Raw genomic sequence first — 25,657 nt, 5'->3', positions numbered from 1 at the left:
GTAGTGTTTATTAATATTCAAATAGTGCACGTTGGTGCTTCAAGTGTCTTTAGCAAACAAAAACAAGTACAAGTTATTAACATTTCAATAATTTTATTGAAAGGTTCAACTACATAAATTGGCTGGGTGCAGCTCCCATTTCCATTAGAGCCAAAATAAAGATAAATCTTTAGCATGTGTATTCACTTGGAACTTCAATTTTATTTTTAACCAATCATTTTGTTAGTTCGACAATTTATACCAGGGATAAACAAATGGTTATATAGTTACAAGCAACTGTAATGTAACCAAATGTAAAATAAACTTCAGCCTAGTTAGCTAGTTTTTCCATTAAAGGTATATTAAAACATTAAGTATTCCGTTTTCATCACGCCACCTCAGAATCCAGAACACCGTAAAATAAAAAGAAAAGAAACTTCTCTCATCACCTTGGGTTGGAGTGTGCATTACAACAGTTGACAACCTAGGGTGGGAGTTAAGGGTTTTGGGCCTGATCTCTTGGTTTCGTTGTTGTCTCGAATCACAAAACCCTTCTCCCTCCTCTTCCACACAGTGGACTGAGGACCTAGGCGGTTCCATACTTCATTGCCTTAAACAACCAGCACGTTTAGCGCCGATTCAAATGAACATACTGTACATGTGCAAGCCATCCGATCAACTTGCTGAAATTAGCCCTTGACTAGAAAATCTTCACCGGTTGCAGATTTAGTGCTGATGTCAAATAAATAATCATGGCAGGTGTCATGAAGAACAAAGACTGGGGAGGGAAGGAACAAAGTGTGCTAGACTTTGCTAAAAAGAAACCTTGTAAAGAAATAAGTGCTGGGTGCCCACAATATAGATGCGTTTCATAAGGACAAAGACATTTAGTTGCTAAATTATAGGCACCCAACACCATCTTAACAAGCATATTCAGGAATTGTTGGTAGATGAGCAATCTTGTAGTAACTGTGCTTCAGTTGTCGGGCGGTTCTACCCGAAATCATCCATCGCAGTCTCTGGCCATTTGGCTTTAAGCATTTGGTGGTGGCATACTCAGCCAGGCACTTGGCAACAAGTTCTCTCACGCAAACCAGATCTCCATCTTTAACCTAGAAAGCAAATCAGCAATAAATGGATGTCGATAAAAATATTGTTTTGAGATTTAACATTTTATGTAGTGTTTTCAATTACCCATTTTATAATAAAACTGACTGGGACTAGAACCAGGGTTCCCACTCAAAGTCAAATTCCCTGACTTTCACTGACTAAAAAGCTGAATTTCCATGATCTGTGTCTAGGATGCCATGAGCCTGAATAATGAGTTTATAAAAATGTTGCTTAAATGCGTGAAATGAATAAACTGTGACAATAAACAGCGGTTTAAATTTTAGTCAGCAGAGGCTTGGATCCGGAAATGGTATTCCTTACATCACAAGTTAACAAGCAGATTATATTTTGATAAAATGTAAAATAAAATTTAAATCATATACATATATTCCGGACTATAAATCGCATCAGTCAAAAATGCTTTTGAAGAGGAAAAAACATAAGTCGCACTTGACTATACGTTGCGTTTATTTAGAAAATAATTTTACAAAATCCAAGCCCAACTAAACAATGGCACACAGAAGGGCAGGCTGAATAGGTGTCCGTACATGTTAACATAACATTACCATTTATTCACCGAACACAATAGCATATCGCACATACCTGGGGAGGCTAAATTAACACAAGCCAAATCAAATGAAAAAAGGTCCTAAAGTCATTCCACATCACTGAATCCATTGAATTACATAAATTAGGACCAGCCAAACTATGAAAAAAAGTGCAACTTAGTCCGGAAAATATGGTAAATAAATGAAATCCCCTGACTCTTGGGAGCGGTTTCCTGGACAGGGATTAGACTAGTCCTAGACTAAAATAAATGTAAGAGCTGTCCAAACTCAAAACAACTTGTACTGACATATCTTAAAATAGAGTGCCCTTTGTTGTGTCTAAAGATGCACACAAGTAATGTTTTTAGTAAGGCATGTTTGTAGAAAATATGTTTTATTTCCGAATTAAACTAAGGCCTAGTCCTGGTTTAAGCTAATCCCTGTCCGGGAAACCACCCCTTAATGTCTGAAAAAGACCTTTTAAAATTCCATGATATTCTAGAAATTTCATGACCCATCGAAACACAGTAAAACTGTCCGTAAATATCTTGGGTAACTGATTGCACAATACTCCTTTAGGGCTCGATCACACCAAAAGCGTTTATGGCAGTTGCAGGCACCTTTTTTGAATGAAATTATATGGGCAGGGAGCGTTTGCGCGCTGTTTATGCACGCCGAACGCCTTGCGGTTTTGCCGCCAGCCACAGCACGCGCTTTTGAAGGAGTGCTGAGAGTGGAGAAGCGCCAGACGTCATTCGCATCTTTCCATTGTCCAATCGAACGAGTTGAGAGGCTGGCCTTACGTTTTGGTGAGGGAAGTTTACAGTTGCTATGAAGAACCGGACTCCACTCGCTCACTCTCTCCTGCGTGTTTGTGCTCCTCTTATCCTCAAACAAGGTCAGAGCAAGCATCCTCTTTTTAAAGTTTCTGCTAATATGACGGTTAACAGCAAAAGAGCGCCCACGCTTCAATATTTGATTGACAAAACAGCTGACTCGGTGATTGCTTAGCAATATAAAAAGCGCTGCGCCTTGCGTTTCCAAGCGTTTAAAGTGCGTTTGGTGTGATTAGCCCCTAAGTCAGTCTCTTCCCCATTTACTAAAAGTAAACATTTTAGCCCCAGCACCTTGTAGATGTCAGTAAACCTGCTTAAAAAGGGCAAACTCACGCTCAAACTCTCCTGTAGAGCAACCAGTGCCTCTTTCAGAGTGGTAACGTCTTCATGCTGTTCCTGGATCTCCAGAGCCAACAGTGACAAAGCAAGCAGGGAAGGCTTGAGAGAGAGAGAGAGAGAGAGAGAGAGAGACTCATTAAAACTTAAGTCAAAAACTATTTAGGGTGTGACTGTTTACAGTAAAACTGCGGATGCCTCTATACCTCCTCAAAGTTCAACATCTACAAATATTCAACAGTCCAAATGGCTTACCTTTATTTTAGTGAAGGTAAATGAACAGTGGCATGCCTTCAACTGGGCCTCAAGCCTGTCGATATTCAGGATACTCTTACTGAAAAGTAATATTGTAGTAGTTTAATTCTTGTGTTCATATTAAAAACAAATTAATATTTAAAAGACCAAATAGAGAAAAAAAGTAGTTCAACTAACCTTTCTGCATCCACCTGCTCTTGAATTCGAGAGTGAAAGAATCTAAGGAAGTGAAGGGCAGTTGGTGCTTTAACTTTCCAGAAAAGCTTTTCCAGAATGATCTTCTCCATCCTCATCATGTCATGGACAGTAAAGCGGTTCTGGCTGATCCTGATGAGGTCATTGGCCAAAGGAACGTTCTTCTCTTCCTCTGAACTCTTTACAGCGATGTAGAAACAGCAAAGGCCGACACATGACAGGTGCTTGGGCTGAATCTGAAACAAAATCATTCAACATTGAGAATTCAACTGCATTTCAGAAAGTGCAGAGATGACGATGCCCATTCCTAAAATTACACAGTGATTGCAAAGTATAAATTTTGTGTCATATTATTAAAAGACATTAGGTGATGTTCATACCTTCATCACAGCCAGAAATCGATCCAGAAAATTCACAGCAAGAGAGAAAGTCTCGGCACTGAACCCAAAGAACCGGGTCAAGGAGAGGAGATCTCTCACTTCATAATCTCTCAACTTGACGGTCACTCTCAGACCATTGTCCTGAGCGGACTCAATGACTCGGAGTCCAGTGAGTTTGGGCTGATATCTAAACTCTTGTTCCAGAAGAGCTTTGAGCTGAACTGCAAAGGGCAAAGCCCCTGATCCCATAACCTGGTCAATCATCTACAATAATGAAAGAAAACAGGGAAATGTAAATGTGCTATTAAACTGTACATTTATACAAATTATTCTGAATACAACACTGCACAATATTTTAAATACATCTGTAGCATTGATTGAATCCGCAAGGTTTTATTACATTTGTTACATAGAGTTAAAGTCTCCACTAACAGGAAGTCACAATTGACTGTACTTTCATATTATGCCGCATTTCTGAGTGAAACGGATCACACAAGGAAGATAGTGGGCGTGGCTTATGCTTTTCACTGTCAGACCTGAGGGTCAATCATCCCCGCTTTCTATTTGGTGGATGAACCCTGTTGTACTATGATTGGACATATATTTCTATTTTCTGTTGCTTGTTTTGATTACTGCACGCACCAGAGGCGTCACCAGGTTTTTGCATAGTTTAGTGTGACAAATGGTACCAGTGTACTTTAAGGTCAAAATGCGTACCAGTTGGCAGGTCTGCACTGTGAATTGATTGGAAATAGAACAGTAGGCGTTTCATTCAGAAATGGAACTCGCAGCAGACTGACAGCTAGAGGGGGTGGGGTTAGCAGATGCCCAACCCAAGCCGTCTTGCTGACATCATCAAAAGAGGGCAGAAGTACTTTCTGATTTTGAAAGTTAAAAAGGGCATATGAATTAAAAAATATATATATATCAGGTCTTGACATTAACCTTTTGAGAAACTTGTCCGTTGGACAAGTAAATTTGTGTTCCACCTGTCCACGCACAAAAGTCACTTGTCCGGGTAAAGATTTATAATATAATGTATTTTTTTGTGTTTTGCTTATCAGTGGCGGAGCCAGGGATTTTTCATCGGGGTGGCCAGGCAGGGGCCAGCAGTTACTCTGGGGTGGCACATAAAATCTCTATCATCCAACCTTAAAATACTTAAGTATTTTAAGTATTCAGATTCTTAAACAAGATTTTAAGCCCATTATGTGTTTTTACCGAACTTTAGAAGAGAAAAAATACGGACTTATATCGGCTTTTTTGACACACAGTGATGAAAACGCGGTTGAAGTGCCTGTCACTTATATTCATGCTGGAGCCTGAAGAAACATCACTCTCCACTACACTCCACTCCATGATGGGAATCTCCTCAACCACCACCAATGTGCAGCATCCACCTGGATGATGCGACGGCAGCCATATTGCACCAGAACGCCCACCACACACCAGCTTATCAGTGGAGAGGAGACAGAGTGATATAGCCAATTAGTATGAGGGATTATTAGTAGGCCAATGGGCAAGTTTGGCCAGGATGCCGGGGCACACCCCTAATCTTTTTCGAACGACATCCTGGGATTTTTAATGACCACAGAGAGTCAGGACCACGGTTTAACGTCTCATCTGAAGGACAGTGCTTTTGTGACAGTATAGTGTCCCCGTCACTATACAGGGGTGTTAGGATCCACACAGACCACAGGGGAGCACCACTACCAGTGGTAACCTGGTTTTCCCAGGTGGTCTCCCATCCAAGTACTGACCAGGCTCAGCCCTGCTTAGCTTCAGTGGGCAAGCAGTCTTGGGCTACAGGGTGATATGGCTGCTGGTTTATATAATCACGTTACAGCTTTGACTATATAAACAATGATTATCCATCAATTCAAAAAGTGTGTAAAACGGTCAGGCTGGACTTGAATCCGTCAATCGAGAATTGATTTGATCATTGGAAGTTGGGTCATGTTTCCATTTGCTAACGGTTGCAATCTTTGCCCAAGGTCCTGGGCTTAATGACGTAGATGTCACGTGAGCAACCTGTCTGACAATTGTAAGTCTTCTAATAGCCGTGCCACGTGAAATCTGAATCACCCACCGAATCTTGCGTGAATAGGAGCAAATGTTGGTAAGTATTCTGATTAATAATCTCCCTTGACTTTATGCCTCCACGTCCACCCGATTGCCTCATAAACAGTAAAGGATTGCCTATGAGCTTCTCCTCCTGTCCATATGGTAATTTCTCTACTGTGCGACAGAGTCGCAGGATATGATGCAATCGTTAGCCTATTTTTACAAAAACTGCTTCTACTGCGCCATAACATAAGATACACTGTAATTGAGCCTTTTATACATTTTCGTGTTTCTTTAGAGATAATTAAAGCTCCACTGTGTACTTTTTTTAGTTAATTCTTAGCAAAATCCTATGTGTTCTTTCAAAAGTATGTGCTCATTCATGTGTAATTACTTCCACCCACTAATCAAAGTATTCTCGTAAGTGTAGAATCTGCTATTTAAAATACATACGGTCGAGTCGCTCGACTGGCGCATCCATGTTGTGCCTCCATCTTTGAAATACATTCGCCAACGAGGGACATTCCTGAAATTCAAGCTCCGCTTTTCGCGCTTTCAAACTACACTCACGCTGGCCGCTAGCTGAAGCCTCCCGAGGATGCATGTGTAGGCGGTATACGTCAAAGAGACAGTCTTATTTCAGAATATTAACAATTATAAAGCTGATAATTATTCTTAGTTAATTGTAAATTTATGTAATATGCTTATGACTTGTGAACATAATGCTCAGTTAATTTAAATAAACTAGGGTTTGATGACGTATGCAGCCTGCATGCGACCTGCGTAGACTAGGGCTGTGCAATTAATCGTTTTTCGATTTCAATTTCGATTTTTGCACATTTCGATTGCAAAAACAAGATAATCGAGGGAGATCGATTAGTGTGCCGCATTTCTGTTATTTCGTTTTGAGTTATTAATCCGACGCGTCATAAGCAGCTGCGCCTCGCACACAAAGTAGAAATCCTCATGTATTTGTTCAGTTTATGCTTTTCAAGCGAGCGGAGGCAAACTATCCCTCACGTTTAAAATATCAGCTGGATCGTGGCGCCGCTCTCCGTGCAGAGAGCTGCGCGCTCAGTCATCTGTTTAAAGTCAGGTCCTGTTTATGTTTGTAAAGTTATATGCATTTCAAGCGATCGTGTTTAAAATGTGAATCGCGTTCTGCTGGCACTTAAACACTACTGCTTTGACACGTGTAGCCTTCTGCAATCTGCAGCAACACTAAACAATGCATTGAATGTATGCAGGGCTTGACATTAACACCCGCCAAATGCGGGTATATTTCGGCTGCGACCGTTTGTGGAGACGCGCGCGCGTTCAACGGAGCGTTGCGGACCAAAGCGCAACCTCCCAGAGAGCGCGCGAGAGGTGATGGATTTGCGAATGCACAAGAGGACGCAGTCTGAGCGCATACACACTTCGGGAAAGATACAACAATTGCATGGAAGTGATTGGAGAGATATATATTGCGTGCACATTCTCAGGGCAAGAGCGGAGAGAAATTCAGCGCATTCCTGAATGCACACGAAATCAAATGAAACCCGCCAGCTGAGAGGTTCGCGCATCATTTTAATGTAAGCTACTTTGGGCAACAATAATGCCCTCTCGACAGTTGTCATTAAAAGTCTTAAATCACTTTTAACAGAAACATGATCAAGCATATAAAATACAATCTGCATAAACAAGTTGAAAGTAAAATTCATGTACATTTCTTGACTGCTGTTGTTAATAAATATTTAAAGTGGTTGTCGAGGGGTTTACTGTATATTTTTTCATTTAATCTTCTACACCCCTGCTCCACTTTTAATATATTCATTCAATGTAAATCTATTTATGCCTTACTAGACTGTTTTATGCACCTAAATATATGATATGATCTATACTGATATACCTGGTATATACCAGCTAATGTTGTCCTAATTTGGGTGGTCAGACTGCATTTGAAATTCAATCTGCATCTAATTTAGCTAAACCAAGTAAATTTGCTCAAATTAAAGTCATTTTAGGATGCCAAAGTCAAGTTTAATCATATAAAATTTATTTTACCAGCAACAAAATTGTGGCCTGTGAAAATGCTGAGTGGCTAGTAACTTTGGAAAACAACTAGCCACTTTGGCTGGTGAGCAAAAAAGTTAATGTCAAGCCCATGTTTAAATGCATGTTTTTACAGTCATTTAAGTAATCGTGTTAAATAATCGAGATTAAGATTTTTATCAAAACAATCGGGATTATGATTTTTCCCATAATCGAGCAGCCCTAGCGTAGACTGAATCCTTCGGATTTTACAACAGCCGCATACCGTGATGATCCCGCGTTCTAATGCCTTGATTTGAGGCAGATTTGAAAGCCTGTTGAAGACCTATTCTCTAGGACATTAAAACAAGTCGCCAAGGAAGCGAAAAGGGGATTTAAAATGACAACGCGACAGGAAAACAACAAGACCAAAGTCAATATTGGAGTAATGTTAGTTTTCCAAGATCATGAGGCTCACGGGACACCGAAGTTACCTACTTTCTATCTTCTCCACGGGTAATTCAGCATATTTGTTTAAATCTATACAGTCTATTGTGTAAACTCGAAGTATTATAGTTGCTTGTGTAACTATGGCATGGTTATGCATAACTCTTGTTAGTGTAAACACGCATGTGGTTTAATGTGTTCAAACAGCCACACGCCATCTCTCATAAAACATAAGCATTAGACTCTGACATAATATTCGTTCGCGTCCATTTAAACCCGTCATTACTCCCGCTCATGTTTAAATGACAGGAGAGGGACTCGTCCACAGACCATCCCCTCAGTAATCTGGAGAGAAGCAGTCAAAAACGGACAAAGAGAGGATTTAAATACCAGGTGTAAACGTGATGTGTCTCTCTCATCCACTTGTGATCTGATCGACGAAAATACATCTTAATACCAAGTGTAACAGCCCCTGGGATATTTTTCCTCGCGTCGATGAAAAAGTAGTGTCAAAGCTACATTTATGGTTGCTTTTTGTATGTGATTTAAAGCGGACATATCACGACAATCAGACTTTTTCCATGTTTAACATAAATCTGTGTGCTATGACGGTTCACAGGCAAAGGACATTGCAAATTGTTCATTATTTTTCATTGCTTTTGCTTTGTACTGGAAGCCATATTAACCTTGGCTTGGCATGACACGGCCACCATACGAGTTAAAACGGGCTCCGAATGGGGGGGCTAGAAAGTAATATTCAGTTGGTTGTAGGGCTGCACGATTTGGGTAATTTATTCCCACTGCGGTTATTCATGCTAATATTGCGATGTGCGATTGCGATTATAATAAATGGTATCATGAGTCAACTTGATGGGTTTTAAAGAAAATCCACACGCAGTTTAGTGATAATGCTAAAATGTGTATTTGTAAAACTAGAAATGTTTTCGTATTGCCACGTGATGTAGCAACTGCTCAGTGTCAGTAATCCTAAATCCAAAATACTGCAATACAACAGGCGTAGAGTTTTTTTTAGCTACCAGATCACCGTCAACTTCCTCTGCATCCATCTTCGCTCTGGTATTTCCGCGCTGCGCACACACAAGTGACGACGCACACCACACACGTGCATGTCACACATGCACTGCCTTTTTTGTTCGTTTTTCTTTCTTTTTTTAAACAGCAAGGAAAATCATCAAACTGTTATCAGAAAGTTGGTGTTAACAAGTACACATATTTATTTATATTTATTTAATATAATTGCAACATTTTACTGTCATATAATTGCACAAGCTGACATTGCGATTGCGATGCGATTAATTGTGCAGCACTAGTTGGTTGTCATATAGAATTTCACCGCTAGATGGGAGTAGATCCTACACAGTGGAGCTTTAATTGGACAAATGGAGTCTTTAAAAGCCTCAGATGTAAAGTTATTCGCTGTCAAAGTGACGCCAAAATGAATGGGAGTCAATGGAATGCTAACAGCAGGTGGCAGCGCCCGGGGAATCTTCAATAAAATATGAAACCCTGCCCCCCTGGGTCCTGCCCACCTGCCATACACAGTGACCGGAAGTAAAGAGGGGTCGTTTGGATGAGGCGATTTGCGTGTTTGATTAGAGATGAGGGAACTTTTTTTATCAATTTTAATATTTAAAAAAGTGTAAATAATTAAGCTCACGGCTTCATATAATATTCAAAGAAATTTCAAGCTAGTTTTTAATTTCAATGATATTGTGACCAACCACAAATATCTCTATATCTAATGTAGAGCTCCTGAAAGACACCCTGTATTTATTATTGCTACAGTAGCATAATAGCCGCTGTCATGATATGCTAGTAGTGGAAACGTACAGTTATCATAAAGTAAAGTTTTAAAAGGGGTGCACTTGTACAGCTCAGGGTTACATGCCCGGACATGCTCCGACTCATGAGAAAGCGTAACCTATATACATACATACATACTCACACACACACATCAATACATACATTGACATTTAACGAACCAAAAAACTTTCCCTTAAACTTAACTTTCATGTAACGTGATCAGAAGGCACATCGAGAGCATTGTGTACGTCAATGTACGGGAGAAGCGCTGGTCATGCCTGGGCATGTCCCCTGACCAGTGGACGACATTTGAGCCTTTTAAACGCCATTTGTCGACTTGACGTCGTCTCAGTCGACAATTCCTTACGTTTTAAAACCCACTAAAACACTTTTACGTATTTATTACCACTTATTTACGGTTTACCGTTACGTTACGTAACGAACGTTCCGTGCCGTGTTGATTTACCTTAAGCTGGCGGAGAAAACAGCACGTAGGCCTAACCAGTTCATATAAACAATCTAGAAGCTAAACACAATGCCAAAAGGTAGCAAATACATCAAAGTAACTTGAAATTGCCGAAGAAGAAAAAAATGTACTAAAAATGTGCTTCAACTTACCTTTATTGAAGAGCTGATAGTTAAAATAAGCAAGTTTATAAGGCTTTCAGTTTAAGAAATAAAACACAAAAATAAAAAAGTATGTAAGTTTAAAGCAAGTTTAATTTCTGCGTGCTGCACACCCCGACCCTTGGCGTCAGGCGATCATGCGCACTCCGCCTCCATGTTATATACCGAGAGAAACTCCATATCCAAACATAGGATCACCTTATTGGGCAGCAGTCGCACCGAGCAGTGTCTATCTGAGCTCCTATTTGCTGCAGTTTGTTTTTGATCACGCCCACTGTACGGCAGAGGCGGGGTTAACCGAGTTCTAGAAAGGGAACATACATGTAATGTACAACGATTTAAGCCTAAAAAACACACAAACAAACTCAAAAATACACTAGTATTTAATTATCTCCATTTAAAAAAAAATTGATATAACAACCTGTGAATATGAGCCTAGTACCGAATGAACAAAACGAACACAATGTTTTATGTAAATAACATTTGAGCAAGTAAGTTTACAATTAAATAAACTAAACAAAAGAAAGAAAGCAATGCAAAAAAATGTTCTCGTAGTACTGAATACAGCCCTATTACAAGGACATAATCTGGCTCTTCATAACCAAATGCTTTCACAAATATTTACGTTATAGATTATATATTTTTACTTCTAGAATGTTCTAGAAGTTTCCAGAGCTTTCAGAAGCAGTTATTAGAAGCAAGATATAACTTTATTATAATTTTGTATTGTGACAGTGGACAGGAAAACGATCAAATTCAGCAATATATGATAAAACAAAAACGGTTGTTTGTGTATAAGATTATATAATCATAGTGTAAATTTAAAAACACAAAAATACTTACTGATGACCTTTCACAGATGCAGAGTAATATAAAATTTAGCTTGTAAATGAGTGTAGTAGCCTACATGTAGAAAATCATTGTAGCAATGAAATAAAACCTAAGCATGTGTTAATCTGTTTGCTGGCATTATGTTGCAATTTTACGAGCCAACAGATGGCGCTAAACACAACAATCCTAAAATCATGGAACTAGTAGTTTAACTGGTAGATCAATCCACCAAAAGCAAAAGATGAAATCTACATTTCGTAGCATAAACATGTTTCTTATAAACAAAAAGATAATACCAATGCCTTTTCTTTTACTCCACTTCAGCTATTTCTTAAATTAGATAGCATGACAATCTCAATTTACAAACAGCATCCTATTTATTTAAAAAAATAAGAGAGATCCTCAGTATCAAGTGTTGTGGACATGTTTTTTTACAAGCCGGGGTGTACTTTAGTCCTAGTCCATACCATAGTCAGAGAGCTTTGGCTAGGATGATCCTATTCAGTGTATGAAATATGAAAGGAGGTTTTGCTTGCCCGGGTTAATGGGCTGTGCAGGAAAACAGCATGGCAGGTCATTATCAGCCTTTTCATTTGTCTTAATGTTTAAATGTATAAATACATTTCTCTGCATATAAATACACAGACAAATGGCAATCTGACTAATAGCTAGGTCTGGTAGGCTACACAGAAATGATTGTAGATACAGGTCAGGATATTATATATTGCAGATTTTTATATGCACATAACCCACCTTAACACAAATCACCAACACAAACCAACCAAGACATAGAAGGATCTTATAAAACCATCTAATACTTACAAAAAAATCATGTTAAAGACAACCAAATTGTAATGACTTTGAATTTAAACTTAACTTGTAATCATATGGCACATGAATAGACAAATGTATCCAATTGGGAGGAAACATAAATGTAATTGTTCTCTTTTGGCCAAGCTTGGCCAATGACAGCAGCCCATTAAAAACTGATCGAAAGCCATGAATGAATGATAATAAGATCTGAGAGACTTAACAAAAAACAACAAAGGCCATTTAAATAGTAAATATAAAGAGTTTAAGACGTTTAAGAACTATAAGATGTGTATTACACATAAAAAGATGGATGTGAAAACAGCTTTTTTATGAACCTTAATGAATTCCACCAATAATCGTGTTTTATTTCTTATTTGTCTTTTTTACTCTCTTGTTCCTTTGCCCCATCTAAAGGGATTGGCTCTTCTCCAGCATTAGGACCCTCCTCCTGAAGTTCCATTGGTTCCTCACTTTTCTCTCCTTTGTTGTGTTTCTTACATTTTTTAAATATCTCATTTAGGTTGAATTCTCGAATTATATTTTCCTGCAAAACACAAAAACACACATCTCAGGTAACTGGTAGTAAACCTTGATGGCATTTAACTTTAACTTCTTACCTCTGTGAAACTCCATGCAACGGCCCTTCCCTTGTTGTCCACCTGGGGGCGACGCATGAATTCCCGTCCACCCTGCAATAGCAATAGAGAGGGCAACTGCTTGGAGAGGGGCGATGGATTTATCCTGTACCTGTAAAGAGAGTTTAAGACTGTTTGTCAAAACGTTAAATATATCTATTGCAGCATGTTATATCACAACATTGAACAATGGAGTAGTGATAAAAAAGTAAGAATGAGCAGTTTAATTGTACCTCGTGGCCACCTCTCCATATTGTCCAATATCCACTTTTCCAAATTTGAGGCCTATGCAGCTATACCTGACAATAACAAACTCATTAACCACAATATGCAAAATGATGCTACAGATGTGAGTGTGTCCTATGACTTACTTAAGTGACAATTCAGCAAAAATCGGGGCAAATGATTGACACTCTGGAGACCAGTTGGCATAAAACTCTACAATCCATGTCACTCGATTGTCCCGCTGTAGTTCTTCCTGACATTAAAATATATTTTTATATATAATTACAAAGATATTTTTTATAATTGTTGATAATATGCATTTTAAAATCACAGGTAAAGGTGAAAATCCTGTTGTTGAGTTTTACTCACATCTATAGTTGCGTCACTAAAGTATGTGATGTATTCGGGGCCCATGTAAACTGGTTGTTTACATGCAATCAAAAACACTGTGAGGAGAAGATGAAATAAAATAAGAATATAAACAAAAGATCTGCAGTATGTCAGTAGTACAAATTATGTTATGAATCACACAATCACATCTTTTATTTACCCACACACAGCATGACGTACAGAAGACCAAGTCTCAGGTCAACTCTGAAGAACAACACCACATTAGCAACCTTACTGAAGAGAAATATATTCCCTAAATGTTGCTCCAAAGTTACTGTAGATGAGAGACAGAGAGAGTGAGTTCAGAAAATAAGAATCGTAATTAAAATAAAAAAAATATTTGTTTGATTTAAATGTTGTACATGACTGCATCTTTGGACTTACCCGCTCTTCGATTCTTCATCATCACTATAGCACTGAGAAACATTAAAATCTCCACCTCTCTCTTCAGAAAACAAACATTTATGTTTTTATATTAGAATAATGTTATAAAAAAAATTATAACGTCAATTTACAATAATATATGTATTCTGGTCTTTATACTTTAATCTTTTTTTGTTTTTCTTAAATTATACTAATTATTCAATTTAGCCATGTAGCAATTAACCATGTTTTTTGCGTATTAATAATTACCATTAGCAAAACCATGGTTATAGATTTTATTTTCAACTGAAGTAAAATCATGGTTAATTTTCGTAAGGGATGTCTCTACTGTCTATAATTTATTTAAAAGCTTCTTAAAACCATGTAACATTAAAAAGCACAATATGAATGGATTTTGATTGATGTATTTAAGAATGCTCTGCAACAATGCAAAATTGTGAAAAGTATACATATAAACTTGATTGAGTTTAAGTATGTGAAAGATTTTAAATGTAAAACCTTAACTATATTTAGATGTAGTTAAAGCTATAATTTAATAATTTAATACATACTTGCATAATAGATCAGCTATCAATAGTTAAAGGGATAGTTTACCCAAAAATAAAAGTTCTGTCTTCAATTACTTCAATTACTAAAAAAAAGATATTTAAATAAATTATGGTAAGCACACAGTTGATGGTGCCTATTGACTTCCATAGTAGGAAAACATACTATGGAAGTCAATATACCATCAACTTTGTGCTTCCCATCCTTTATTCAAATATCTTCTTTAGTGTTCAATAGAATAAAGAAACCCATACAGGTTTAAAAAAAACCATGAACGTGAGTAAATAATGACATAATTTTTTTGGGTTGAACTATCCCTTTTATGGCCATTTAATGAATACATTTTGTAGCCAAAATCAAATTTAATCTATTTCTCTAGTTTTAAGAAATCATATAAAAGTTTGGTAATGCGTTAAGTTGCATTTTAAAGGAAACTTAGTACCAATATAAATATAATAGACTCATTACTAGACTGTAATAACGTTGTAGAAGTTATTAAATAATTATTTTTAAAAAAAAATGTAAACAGTATATAATATAATCCCATGACAGCTGTAGTTTAAGCCACTTTGTGTAACATAAAACATGTTCAGTCTCTATGCTGGTAGAGGTGTTTTACTAACCCAGTCAAAAGCGCACGAGTTGCCGTCCTCTCTTTGAGACGGTAAATGTTCACACAGTCCCGGACAGTTCCGCACTAAAGCAAAGGCCAGTGTCATAAGCAATGATAAGAAATAATAAGGCCTAAAAAACCATTTATATATCCTCGGTAAATGGTAAAAAATGGCAAACAGCCCTGTAATTAACCCCATTGCTGCACAGTTGTTAAAGACTGACGTCCATGTGGGAAAGGAAAGAAAAGGGGGGTTAGAAATAGATCATGGACAGCTGTAGGTAACGTGAACCCGTGCACAGAGAAACGCGTTTCGAAAAACGCTTTGAACTGCCAACCACCGGCTTTCCGTAGCGAGGCGCTTCCCTTGGCGGGGACTTTTGTAAATATCAACAGTTCAGCGGCGACATGGAGGAGCCCGAGAAGAGCCGCGAATCAATTTCTGTTCAAAATAATGAAGTTAATGTTGGTGTTTCTTCAGCTCGCCGCAATGATTCGGTTAGGTCTTCTCAAATTAAACCGAGACTTAAACTGTTTCAAAAAGTGATGGCTAAAAGTCTGCAGTGGCTAGTGGAAAACGCCGGGTAACGTTAACTCCGTTTAAAATGAACTAGATGTTAGTTAGTAAACTTGATTTGTGGTCGGTGTGTTGTGGATTATCTGTTGATAAATATGTTTTGTGTCTTGTTTCAGTTTCGACAGATTTTCCCATTACCTTCAGCCGCTGTCACAGCAAAACCCTCAGCTGACTGAAGCCATGCACAAGCAGTTCATCAGTCAGCTACAAACATTAGTACAGGTAACATGCAAGTAAATCTCATGAAAACTGTCAAGAACATAACAGTTTGTTTTAAGGAACTTGTCATATTATAAATAATTTAGTTTTTTATTTAATTATTTATTTTAACAGTATTACTTTAAAGTATAAGCTTAATATTCATTGATAATAACATCATTGAGCATTATTATTTAAAATATAAAAGGATGATTGATAATTTTCATAGCATCATCAATTATGTATGTTTACAGTCATGAAAGTAATGAAAAACATCTGATACTTGAAAAGTAGACTTTATTTTCTTAATGCAAAATATTTTTTGTTCTGGATTTGATATTGGTCCATGCATGTTCCTTATAGGCTTGGGAAGAGTTTAACAGTTGTGCATAGTATTAGTTAGAGGTTAGTATGTTGAATGTGTGGTGATGGTAATATGTCTGTGTTTAGAAAGAAATTGCCAGCGTGATCGAGGAGGGGGAACTAAAAGTAAAACTTGAAGAGTTGGACAAATTGGAGGAGCTGGCTAAAGACATATCTGAACCTGCATGGTAAGGAGACATTTGTTTTGAGGATTCCTTTTTCTTTGTATGCAATAAAAGGCATATATTTGTTGATCTGATTGTGCTTTTGCAAGTACTGTACAAGACTGTGTTTGCTTTGGTCTATAAATAGTTTTGCGAACATATAACCAAAACAACAATGCCGGCCTACAGGACTGTGTTTGTGCTGTTCAACATACTTTTATTAGCGCTTCTTCAACAAAGTTTACAAAATTTGCTGCTATATAGACCAGGGTCACTTGTAGTCCTAAACCTACCTTATCCTCCGTCTAAACAAAAATGCCTTTGCCATCTTGATCGTTTGTATTAATCTCTAAAAAAAAATGTGTATGTGTGCAGGCCTTTAGTTTTTCTTTACAAAGTAACATCACCACCCACAGTGTTGTTGTGTGCAACGCAAAATTTTTGAAAACGCAAAGGAAAACATTTCCAGATGCACTACATTGTTGTTATGTAGACGTAGCTTGAACAATTTTGGTTCTGAAAACAAATAAAGTCACTGGGGCTTTGAACTTAGTGAGTGTGAGTAAATAATGACAAATATTTTGCATAAACTGACCATTTATTGTGCTTGATCTTTGTATTTCAGGCGACCCAGTGGTGTTCCAGAGCAGGATGTGAGCAGTGACTTAGTGTCATATTATAAGAAGCAGGAGGAGTACATGCGACTACAGCTCAAGAAACTTCAAAAAGAAAATGCTGCTCTTGCTCAGAAAGTGCAGGCCGGTCGAGAGAGCATCACACACACAGAGCAGTGCATCGCCTCAGCAGTGGAAGAATGGAGGGTGCGAGAAAGATCTTATGCATACTCTCATACTTTCTTTGCCCTGTATTAGTGCTAACTTAACTCAATTGTCTGTTTCTTATCTGCAGGCATCTCTTCAGGATCTGGAGACCTTTGTCTTGACACTTTCCCAGTCTGAGTCTTTTTAGCATCCATGGCCTAAAAATATTAAGTCAATTTGAAATATTTTCTTTTTGTGTGTGTGCATGCTTTAATTTGTGTAGTAATACCCCAGTAGTTTGTGTACTCTATTTCATTGAATATTCCTTGCACTTTTATGGACATTTTTGTATCTCAGTGTATATTTGTTTCAGTGCAAAAATAAAAACAAATGAATAAAAGTTTTTGTTGTACTGGAGAGAAACATTGTAATTGAAAAAATAATTTGTCATGGTAAACATTTCTGCAGATACATGGTAACACTTTACAAAAGGTTATACTTTACTTCAAGGACCATAATTCCATTCAAAAATATTTTTTTAACTTTATGGTGTTATCCTTGACAAATGTGTTTCTTTCACTCTTTGTCTAATAAATCAATTCAAATAAATGTGTTAACATGAATTAATGTGTTAGCTAACATTAACTAACAATGAACAATACCTCTATAGCATGTATTAATATTACTTAATGTCCATCAAACATTTACTAATACATTATAAAAATCAAAAGTTGTAACTAATGTTTAATGCCTGATTGGGTTGTATAACAAATGTAACAATTGTTTAGTTTATTTATGGTATGATGCGTGTATTGTCGCTTCATTACGGTACTGTTTGTAATATGACGTACCCGACAGAAGACACACACAATACAAACAGTGCTGCCGGTGTCCATTGGGACTATTTATTTATCTCTTTTATAACAAACGGTTTGGTTTAAAAGGTTATGACGGAAATATTTTCAACTCTGTTCGGACAAAACGACGCACAGCCGCCCACGGGGCAGACTGCTCTGGGGTTTGGCTCCGGGAAACCTCCTCCACCTACGCCGCCAAGCCAAGCTCCTACTGCGGCTCAGATTTCAGCACAGCTCGGGGATGAAGGGCCTACGCTACGAAAACCTGGAGCTATGAACGAGCCTTTCTATTTACTGCGAGAACTGCCCGGTAAATTAAAGTCTTTATTTTAGGGGAAATAGGTTGTGTGTACCATTTGACGTTTTTTCGTATGTAAAGGTTGTAAGTTGTGGATAATGTTTTGTAACATCATAATAAAATAATCTGAATGAGGTTTTTTGTGTTTGTTCTGATCCAGTTGGAAATGACCTGACGGGAAACACGAACCTCATCACGCATTATAATCTCGAGCACGCGTATAATAAATTCTGCGGCAAGAAAGTGAAGGAGAAGCTGAGTAACTTTTTACCAGAGTTACCAGGTAAACCAATGTTGTGTGCTTGTGAGAGAAAAAGATGCACAGATCATTATTTATTACATTTTATTAAAGTACAATAAAAATGTAAAATAAATACAAATAAAAATGTAAAGAGACAAAGGCACAGAATAAAATATTTTCTTAATACATAGGGGCGTCAAAAGATTAATTGCGATTAATCGCAAACGCGCGTATATACATGCATACATTATTAAATAAATAACATTTGACTTAAATTTATACATTCAAAACCTTTTATTTTGTATGCGATTAATCACGATTAATCTTTTGACATATATGAATATTAATATTTCTTAATATATACAGTAATATATACTAATAGTAGGGTTGATTATAGATTAATTGCGATTAATCGCATACAAAATAAAAGTTTTTTGCATAATATGTGTGGGTGCACCGTGTAATTATTTTGTATATATAAATACATATACATGCATATACGTAAACATTTACGTTTGTCTGTCGGTATACATAAACAAATACAATTTTTCTTTAATTTATACATGTATGTATATATGTGTGTATTTATGTTACACGTTATACATTATGTGTCTAACAAATACATTATGCAGACACAAACTTTTATTTTGTATGATTAATTGCGATTCATCTTTTGACACCCTATTAAATATGAATATTAATATTTCTTAATATATGCAGTAATATATAATAGTAGGGCTGTCAAAAGATTAATTGCGATTAATCGCATTCAAAATAATAGTTTTTTGCATAATTTATGTGTGTGCATTGTGTATAATTACTTTATATATACAAGTACACACACATTAATATTTGTTTTTAAGAAATATTTACATGTATATTTATATATATATTTATATTATAAGTATAAATAAATAAAAAATATACCCAAGTAACATTTAAATTCATTCATCACTTAAATACATAATATATATACACAGTACACAGTACACACACACACACACACACATATATTATGCCAACAATAAACTTTTATTTTGTATGCAATTAATTGCGATTAATCTTTTGGCAGCCCTAACTAATATTTAAACAGTATAGAGTAAAACAGACTATCTTTGTTGTTGTTGTTGTTTTAGCTATGCAGTATACATATGTAGTACTAGGGTAATCCTGTTATGTATTTTTAAGTAATTTGAAGTACCATGTCTATATGGTACACACACACACATATTTGAAAGGTTTTGATATGATTGAAATGTACTTTTTTTATTTAGGTATGATAGACTGTCCAGGGATTCAGGATGGAAGTTCTTTGCGTTCTCTCATAGAGAAACCTCCAGTGTGTGGAAACTCATTTAGTCCTCTTACCGGAGCTTCACTCACTGGATTTAGACTACACACTGGCCCGGTAAACTCATGCACACGTACCCTGAAACAGATGCTGTGTCTCCAAACCTAATGGCCTACCTACATAAAAGCTGCGTCCCAATTTGAAGGCTGTGTCCTCTGGCGGCTCCATTCAACTATGCATTGGATTCTCTGAAATAAAAAAAATCCAGATTCATATTTGTTTTTCGACATCATAGACCTCTGCTGTGTCTTGCTGCTGTAAATAGTTGACAGCAGCAGTGGACGGGAACAGCAGATGACACAACTATAGGCTAGACCGGTGGTCTCCACACAGAGTCTGTGAGTTGCCCACCAAAGCACATTCTATTAATAGCCTACATTTTAATATTTATTTATTGCATCTATATATATATTTCATTGCTTTATCCATTTTGGTAGCCCTTTCTCACAAAAATGCTGGAGATCCCTGGGCTAGACTGTCTCATTTCAATTTGCTTTGTAGACTTCAGGAGGCTGCGTCCTTTGATTTATCCAGCCTTTTAATTGGGACATGCCGAATCTTTGTGCTGAATGCTTTTTCGTTGGTTTGGAGACACAGACACTATATAGTCAATACATTATTGAATGTTTTATAGTATTTTTGTGTATTCTAGCTTCCAGAGCAATACAGACTGATGCACATACAGCCGCCAAAGAAAAAGAGCAAACACAAACACAGACATCATCGACCTCAGGATCCATTACCACCAGGTATATTTTACACAGATGGTCCCTTCCACAGGCCACCATGTAATATTATATATGACCCTGGACCACAAAACCATTCTTTATAAGTTGCAACGGTTTATTTGTAGCAATAGCCAACAATACATATGGGTCAAAATTATCAATTTATTAATTATGCCAAAAATCTGTAGGATTTTAAGTAAAGAGCATGTTCCATGAAGGTATTATGTACATTTCCTACCGTAAATATATTAAAACTTATTTTTCTAAGTGGATGCAGTGCTAAGGGCTTCATTTGGTTACTTTAAAGGCGATTTTTTTCAATATCTTGATTTGTTTCGCACCCTTAGATTCCAGATTGTCAAATAGTTGTATCTCGACCAAATATTATCATATCCTAACAAACCATACATCAATGGAAAACGTATGTATTCGGCATTTGGGTGATGGGTAAATCTCAATTAAAAAAAAAAAAAATACCCTTATGACTGGGTTTGTGGTCAGGGGTCACAAAATTGCCACTTTTGAAAGCAGTTCTGTTGTTATTTATATATATATGTTCATAAGTGGATGTTTCCTTGTGCAGAAACCCCTATAGATTCTGACCCAAAGAAGAAGAAGAAAAAGAGGGATGATGACCCTGATCGTAAGAAGAAAAAGAAAGACAAGAAGAAGAAAAAGGTGAGTGACTGCTAATGTAATGCAGAACTGCAGGCGTTAAATGGGACAGGCTTACAGCCTTTAAAAAGATTACATCACACTCTCCAAATAATTTAATGATAGTACGTGTCTGTATTGAACATATATTTTATGGTTAACCAGTCATTGAAATAACTATATCAGACAAACTCACCAAACGTCTACACACATCAGTGACATCCAATATGGGCGCACCTTACATTCTTTTGGATCAAACGCTGTAGCAATCATTTGAATAAACTGTGTCTATACTTTAAATATAAACTGTAGCTTTCGTTTTTATTTTTGATCCCCGTGTATGTTTTGAATGCAAGTGAAACAATTTCAGCATATCCTCTTTATTTCTCCTCAGAATCGACACAGTCCTGATCATCCTGGTCTTACTGGCTCTCAACCCAACAGCAACAGCCTGAGATAAAGTGTGCGTGTGCATGTGGATGTGCGTGTGTGTGCATGAGGAAGAATATTAAGCAGTGTTAAAGACTTTGATATGGACCTGTGTGTCTGAGATTGATGTTTACACAGACTGATTGTTGAAGACTTCTATTTTTCTGCTCATGAAATAAGCAAATAAACTTTTGTTATTCTCTGTATGAGCTTCAAATGAAATAATCACACGATTGCCACCATAGCAGTACTAAATTGACATTTTATGACAAATCCACCTTAATGTATTGTCTGGCACATCACTGAACAATAACTGCACATCCAGAAAAGGCTTTGTAGGTAAACTGGGTAATATGTGTGACACTAACATCATTTAAAAAAAAAATATTAGAGTTTAAAAAAGTTTTTTATTATTAGAGTTTAAAAAAACGCAGGTAGTCATGGTCGATATATCCTGTCAATCAAAAGAGAACAGGAAAATGCAATGCATATAGAATATATAAAGAAATATCACTTGTTTAAATGTTCAATAGTAATGGTCATATATGAATGAATAACATACAGAAAAATTCATCTTCAGAATTTAGTTAATGCAAGCTCATATAACAACTAAACTATCAGTATAAGCAAATATCAACATAAAAAATGTATATCAGTGCATCTTTAAAAATAATGTTTACAAACAGGTTTCTTTAAAAGTCTAGTGTCTGCTATGGTCGGACAAAATTATAACGTAAACAATGGCAATGTTTTGATAAAGCCACAGTTTTAAAACATTTTAGAGAGTCATACTTGTGTGAAAGACTAAGCACATTTTGGATGAAGGTGGATATTTTATTGAGACAGTAGATGGCAGTGTTCAACAAAGAAAGTGCAGATTGATTCTTAAAGGGATAGTTCATGCAAATATAAAAATATACACACGTGCTCATCCTCGTGTTGTTACAAACTTTTTAGTTCAGCTGAACACAAAGAAAGACATTTGTAAAGAAGCAGAAAATGGAAGCACCATTGACTTCTATAGTAGGAAAAATACTACTATAGTAGTCAATGGTGCTCAAAAACAGTTTGGTTACAAACGCTGCCCAAAATATATTCCTTTGTGTTCGGCAGAACAAAGAAATGAATCCAGGTTTGTAACAACATGAGGGTGAGTAAATGATGACAGAATTTAAATTTTTTGGTGAACTGTTCCTTTAAAGGGGCAGTCACCCAAAAATAAAAATATAATCATGCTTATCGTCATGTTACATACATTTATTTATTTTTTATTTCTTGAAACAGGTCAGAAATGTTAGGGAGAATGAGCGATAGCCTTAGTTGCCATTTATTTTCGTATGGGTAAAAAATATTTCTTGCAGGTGTTAGAAAGTTATACGGGTTTGGCACATCAGGATTATTAAATGTGCTCCAAGTGGTCATTTTAGGGTCAACTAAATGTTTTTTATTATACATCTACAACAAATTCTACATACTGTTACCAGATAGTGCACAGGTGTCATTTCCAGTAGTGCCGCATGTGGGAATTCCTAGAATTAAGAGGCCGGGTAATAAAAGTCAAACAATTTACTATAGAGACATCATCAATCATGTGACGTAGCCACAACAAACACACGGTGTGAATCGTGTGTCCAGATTCCAAAATCTCTGTGCCTACAGTCTATAAGGGATAGTTCACCCAAAAATGAAAATTCTGTCATCATGTCGCTCTCATGTCGTTACAAACCTGTATACATTTCTTTGTATGATGAACACGAAGGAAGATATATAAGCAATGATTGAAACCAAACTGTTCATGAATGAACCCCATTCACTTCCATAGTATTCTGTAAAACCTAACAGTTAACTTAACTCAGGAAACCGGTTGCCTTAAACTATTTAAGTTTTAAAACACATACATTTGAGTACTGTGAACTTGAGTCATGAGCAATTATGCACTTATATTTAAGTGAATGGGACTCATGATCGGTTTGGTTCATTCCTCAAACTATAAAAGAGGAATAAATGGCTTTGGTTTCCTACTATAATTTATAAAAATGCTAAATTCTGTTCCCTTAAGGCACTAGTTTCCCATGTATAAGCAAAAAGCATAACAAAAACAATTTATTTAGAAAGCACCCAAACCCTTTAAAATCACCTGTCACACAAGCATCTATTTACAGCAAATGAAATAAAATGAGTACAAGTTGCCATATTTACAGAATACAAACGGTTCAAACTCATTGACATAAAAGATATCAATGTGATCAACAATACAAATACAAAATTACACTTCTTCACAATGAAATTAAAATGCATAGAAAAGCAACACACAATTCATTTCTGCCCTTTTTTATGTTTTAGTCTCAGGGAAAAACACTTCTGTATCTGTAGTGAATGGAAATTGAGTATAAAGTGATACACTTTACCTCCATTCTCTGTGTCTTTGGTATTCACAGAAATAATAATGCTAATCGTGTCTTAAATCTTAAACTTTACGCTAAAAAAAGAGTTTAATACTCAACACACTTTTCTTTGGTAAAACAGGACAGACTCTGTGAATTACAGTCCAGCTATACAATTCAGAAAATATTTATCTTAAAAATCTAAATATTGCATATTTTTATAGGCATGTATTTTGAGGTTTACGGTAGAAAAATATGAATTTTTTATATAGGTTAACTGTTGTACAAACCAATACTGATTGTCTCCAAAATGAGAAGTTTGCTTCGTGAGTTTGTAAAATAGCACATCAATGTTGGGTCCTTTCTGATATGTGAGAAGTCCTTTGGCACTTGTGTGGTGCTTCGTTATAAAATTAAGCATCGTGTGGGACGTGACCATTGATGTGTCCATTTAGAGGTTCACTCTCGGTAAGAGCACTTTTCTATCATTCCTCAAAATATCTTCCTTGTTCATCAAAACAAAGAAATGTATACAGGTTTGTAACAAAATGAGAGTAAGAAAATTATGACATAATTTACATTTTTTGGTGAACCATCCCTTTCACTATGGGTATGATACTGCATTATTACAGTGTGAAATATAAAAATGAATTTAAGTAAAATCTACATAATACTTAAAGTCCCAATGAAATCCAGGTTAACGTTTTCAGCTTTTAGTATGAATATGTTCTTAATTCTGAAATATTTTATATAGCACATCATATCCGTATCCATAGTATTCCCTAAATTAAGAAAACATGGTTACTTTCTAAAAAAATTAGCGTTTGGAATAAGAGGGGTGCTTTAAGATTCTTCATAATGTCTATCCAGCCAACTACTAAAATTGCTTATTTTGTTGATCTCTCTACTTGTGTGTATTTTGCAATTGAGATGAAGAAACTTTGCTTCATTTATTCTTTATTATTATTATTGTGATCATGTTAAATCTCTTTGGGAAGACTTAAGTTATTATTTCTCTTCCTTTACAAGATACAACGTTAAATTCCCATTAAATATTTCTATAATTTTATTGCAGTTTTAATACTTATGTTATGCTTATCTTTTATCAATATAAACCAATGAGTGCAGAATGTGTGCTGAGTCACAATGAGCCAAGTGCATTTGGATACAGATCACAAAAGGAGTCATACACTATGAAATGTTTGATATTGTCAGCAGGATGGAATTATAGTCTGTATCTAAAAATAAGTCTGCCCATCATGCCAGTGTTACTCAAAAAAACTTTACCTTTGGGGGGTGCCTGATGGTGCCAGGGGGCCCCAGTTTTATGATTTTTTTTATAAAATACATTCATAAATCATAAATTGTACGTTATTAAACCTCAGAAAATATAGCTACTAACCAACAACACTGCAATGTATCATTTCATATATTTTGTTTAATTCAAATTCTAAGTTTGAGATTTTATGTCATGAATTCGCTTTGGAGGGGCCTGCAAAGGGGGACACACAAGGGGGGTGCATGCCGAAAAGATTGAGAACCATAAAATTACAGGTAACTGTTGGAGCTAAAACATGCAGGAAAGTACTTTAGAGACCCCC

The 25,657-nt window shown here is 36.4% G+C and overlaps 4 protein-coding genes across 5 annotated transcripts; 2 read left to right on the top strand and 2 right to left on the bottom strand.

Annotated features, from left to right (window-relative positions):
• Positions 1 to 73: 73 nt before the first annotated feature.
• Positions 74 to 10,766, bottom strand: ccng1 (cyclin G1). The gene is made up of 6 exons (XM_055178267.2): positions 10,606 to 10,766; positions 3,640 to 3,903; positions 3,242 to 3,495; positions 3,065 to 3,143; positions 2,807 to 2,911; positions 74 to 1,091 (listed from the first exon to the last, which is right to left on the bottom strand). The coding sequence occupies exons 2-6, from the start codon at positions 3,901 to 3,903 to the stop codon at positions 900 to 902; spliced, it is 894 nt and encodes a 297-aa protein (XP_055034242.1). The 5' UTR covers positions 10,606 to 10,766; the 3' UTR covers positions 74 to 899.
• Positions 10,767 to 11,799: 1,033 nt separating this feature from the next.
• tmx2a (thioredoxin-related transmembrane protein 2a) lies at positions 11,800 to 15,288 on the bottom strand. The gene is made up of 8 exons (XM_055178266.2): positions 15,062 to 15,288; positions 13,893 to 13,953; positions 13,669 to 13,782; positions 13,488 to 13,564; positions 13,265 to 13,371; positions 13,127 to 13,192; positions 12,876 to 13,005; positions 11,800 to 12,802 (listed from the first exon to the last, which is right to left on the bottom strand). Exons 1-8 carry the CDS (start codon positions 15,248 to 15,250, stop codon positions 12,629 to 12,631), a joined length of 918 nt encoding a protein of 305 aa, XP_055034241.1. The 5' UTR covers positions 15,251 to 15,288; the 3' UTR covers positions 11,800 to 12,628.
• An 88-nt stretch (positions 15,289 to 15,376) lies between these two features.
• pmf1 (polyamine modulated factor 1) lies at positions 15,377 to 17,537 on the top strand. 2 transcript variants are annotated; one of them, XM_055178271.2, is made up of 5 exons: positions 15,377 to 15,635; positions 15,745 to 15,850; positions 16,277 to 16,377; positions 16,979 to 17,171; positions 17,262 to 17,537. In XM_055178271.2, exons 1-5 carry the CDS (start codon positions 15,460 to 15,462, stop codon positions 17,310 to 17,312), a joined length of 627 nt encoding a protein of 208 aa, XP_055034246.2. In that variant the 5' UTR covers positions 15,377 to 15,459; the 3' UTR covers positions 17,313 to 17,537. The 2 variants fall into 2 exon arrangements, with proteins under 2 accessions (XP_055034246.2, XP_055034245.2); XM_055178270.2 differs by having other exon boundaries at positions 15,380 to 15,635; positions 16,979 to 17,174; positions 17,263 to 17,537.
• A 403-nt stretch (positions 17,538 to 17,940) lies between these two features.
• Positions 17,941 to 21,875, top strand: med19a (mediator complex subunit 19a). The gene is made up of 6 exons (XM_055178269.2): positions 17,941 to 18,281; positions 18,430 to 18,552; positions 19,785 to 19,918; positions 20,514 to 20,610; positions 21,173 to 21,267; positions 21,638 to 21,875. The coding sequence occupies exons 1-6, from the start codon at positions 18,062 to 18,064 to the stop codon at positions 21,701 to 21,703; spliced, it is 735 nt and encodes a 244-aa protein (XP_055034244.1). The 5' UTR covers positions 17,941 to 18,061; the 3' UTR covers positions 21,704 to 21,875.
• The last annotated feature ends 3,782 nt before the right edge of the window (positions 21,876 to 25,657 follow it).

This window comes from Misgurnus anguillicaudatus, chromosome 16, assembly GCF_027580225.2.
Source record: "Misgurnus anguillicaudatus chromosome 16, ASM2758022v2, whole genome shotgun sequence".
Classification (NCBI taxonomy): Eukaryota; Metazoa; Chordata; class Actinopteri; order Cypriniformes; family Cobitidae; genus Misgurnus; species Misgurnus anguillicaudatus.
The sequence above is the reverse complement of the archived record's forward strand: the minus strand, read 5'-3'. Positions and strand labels throughout refer to the sequence as shown.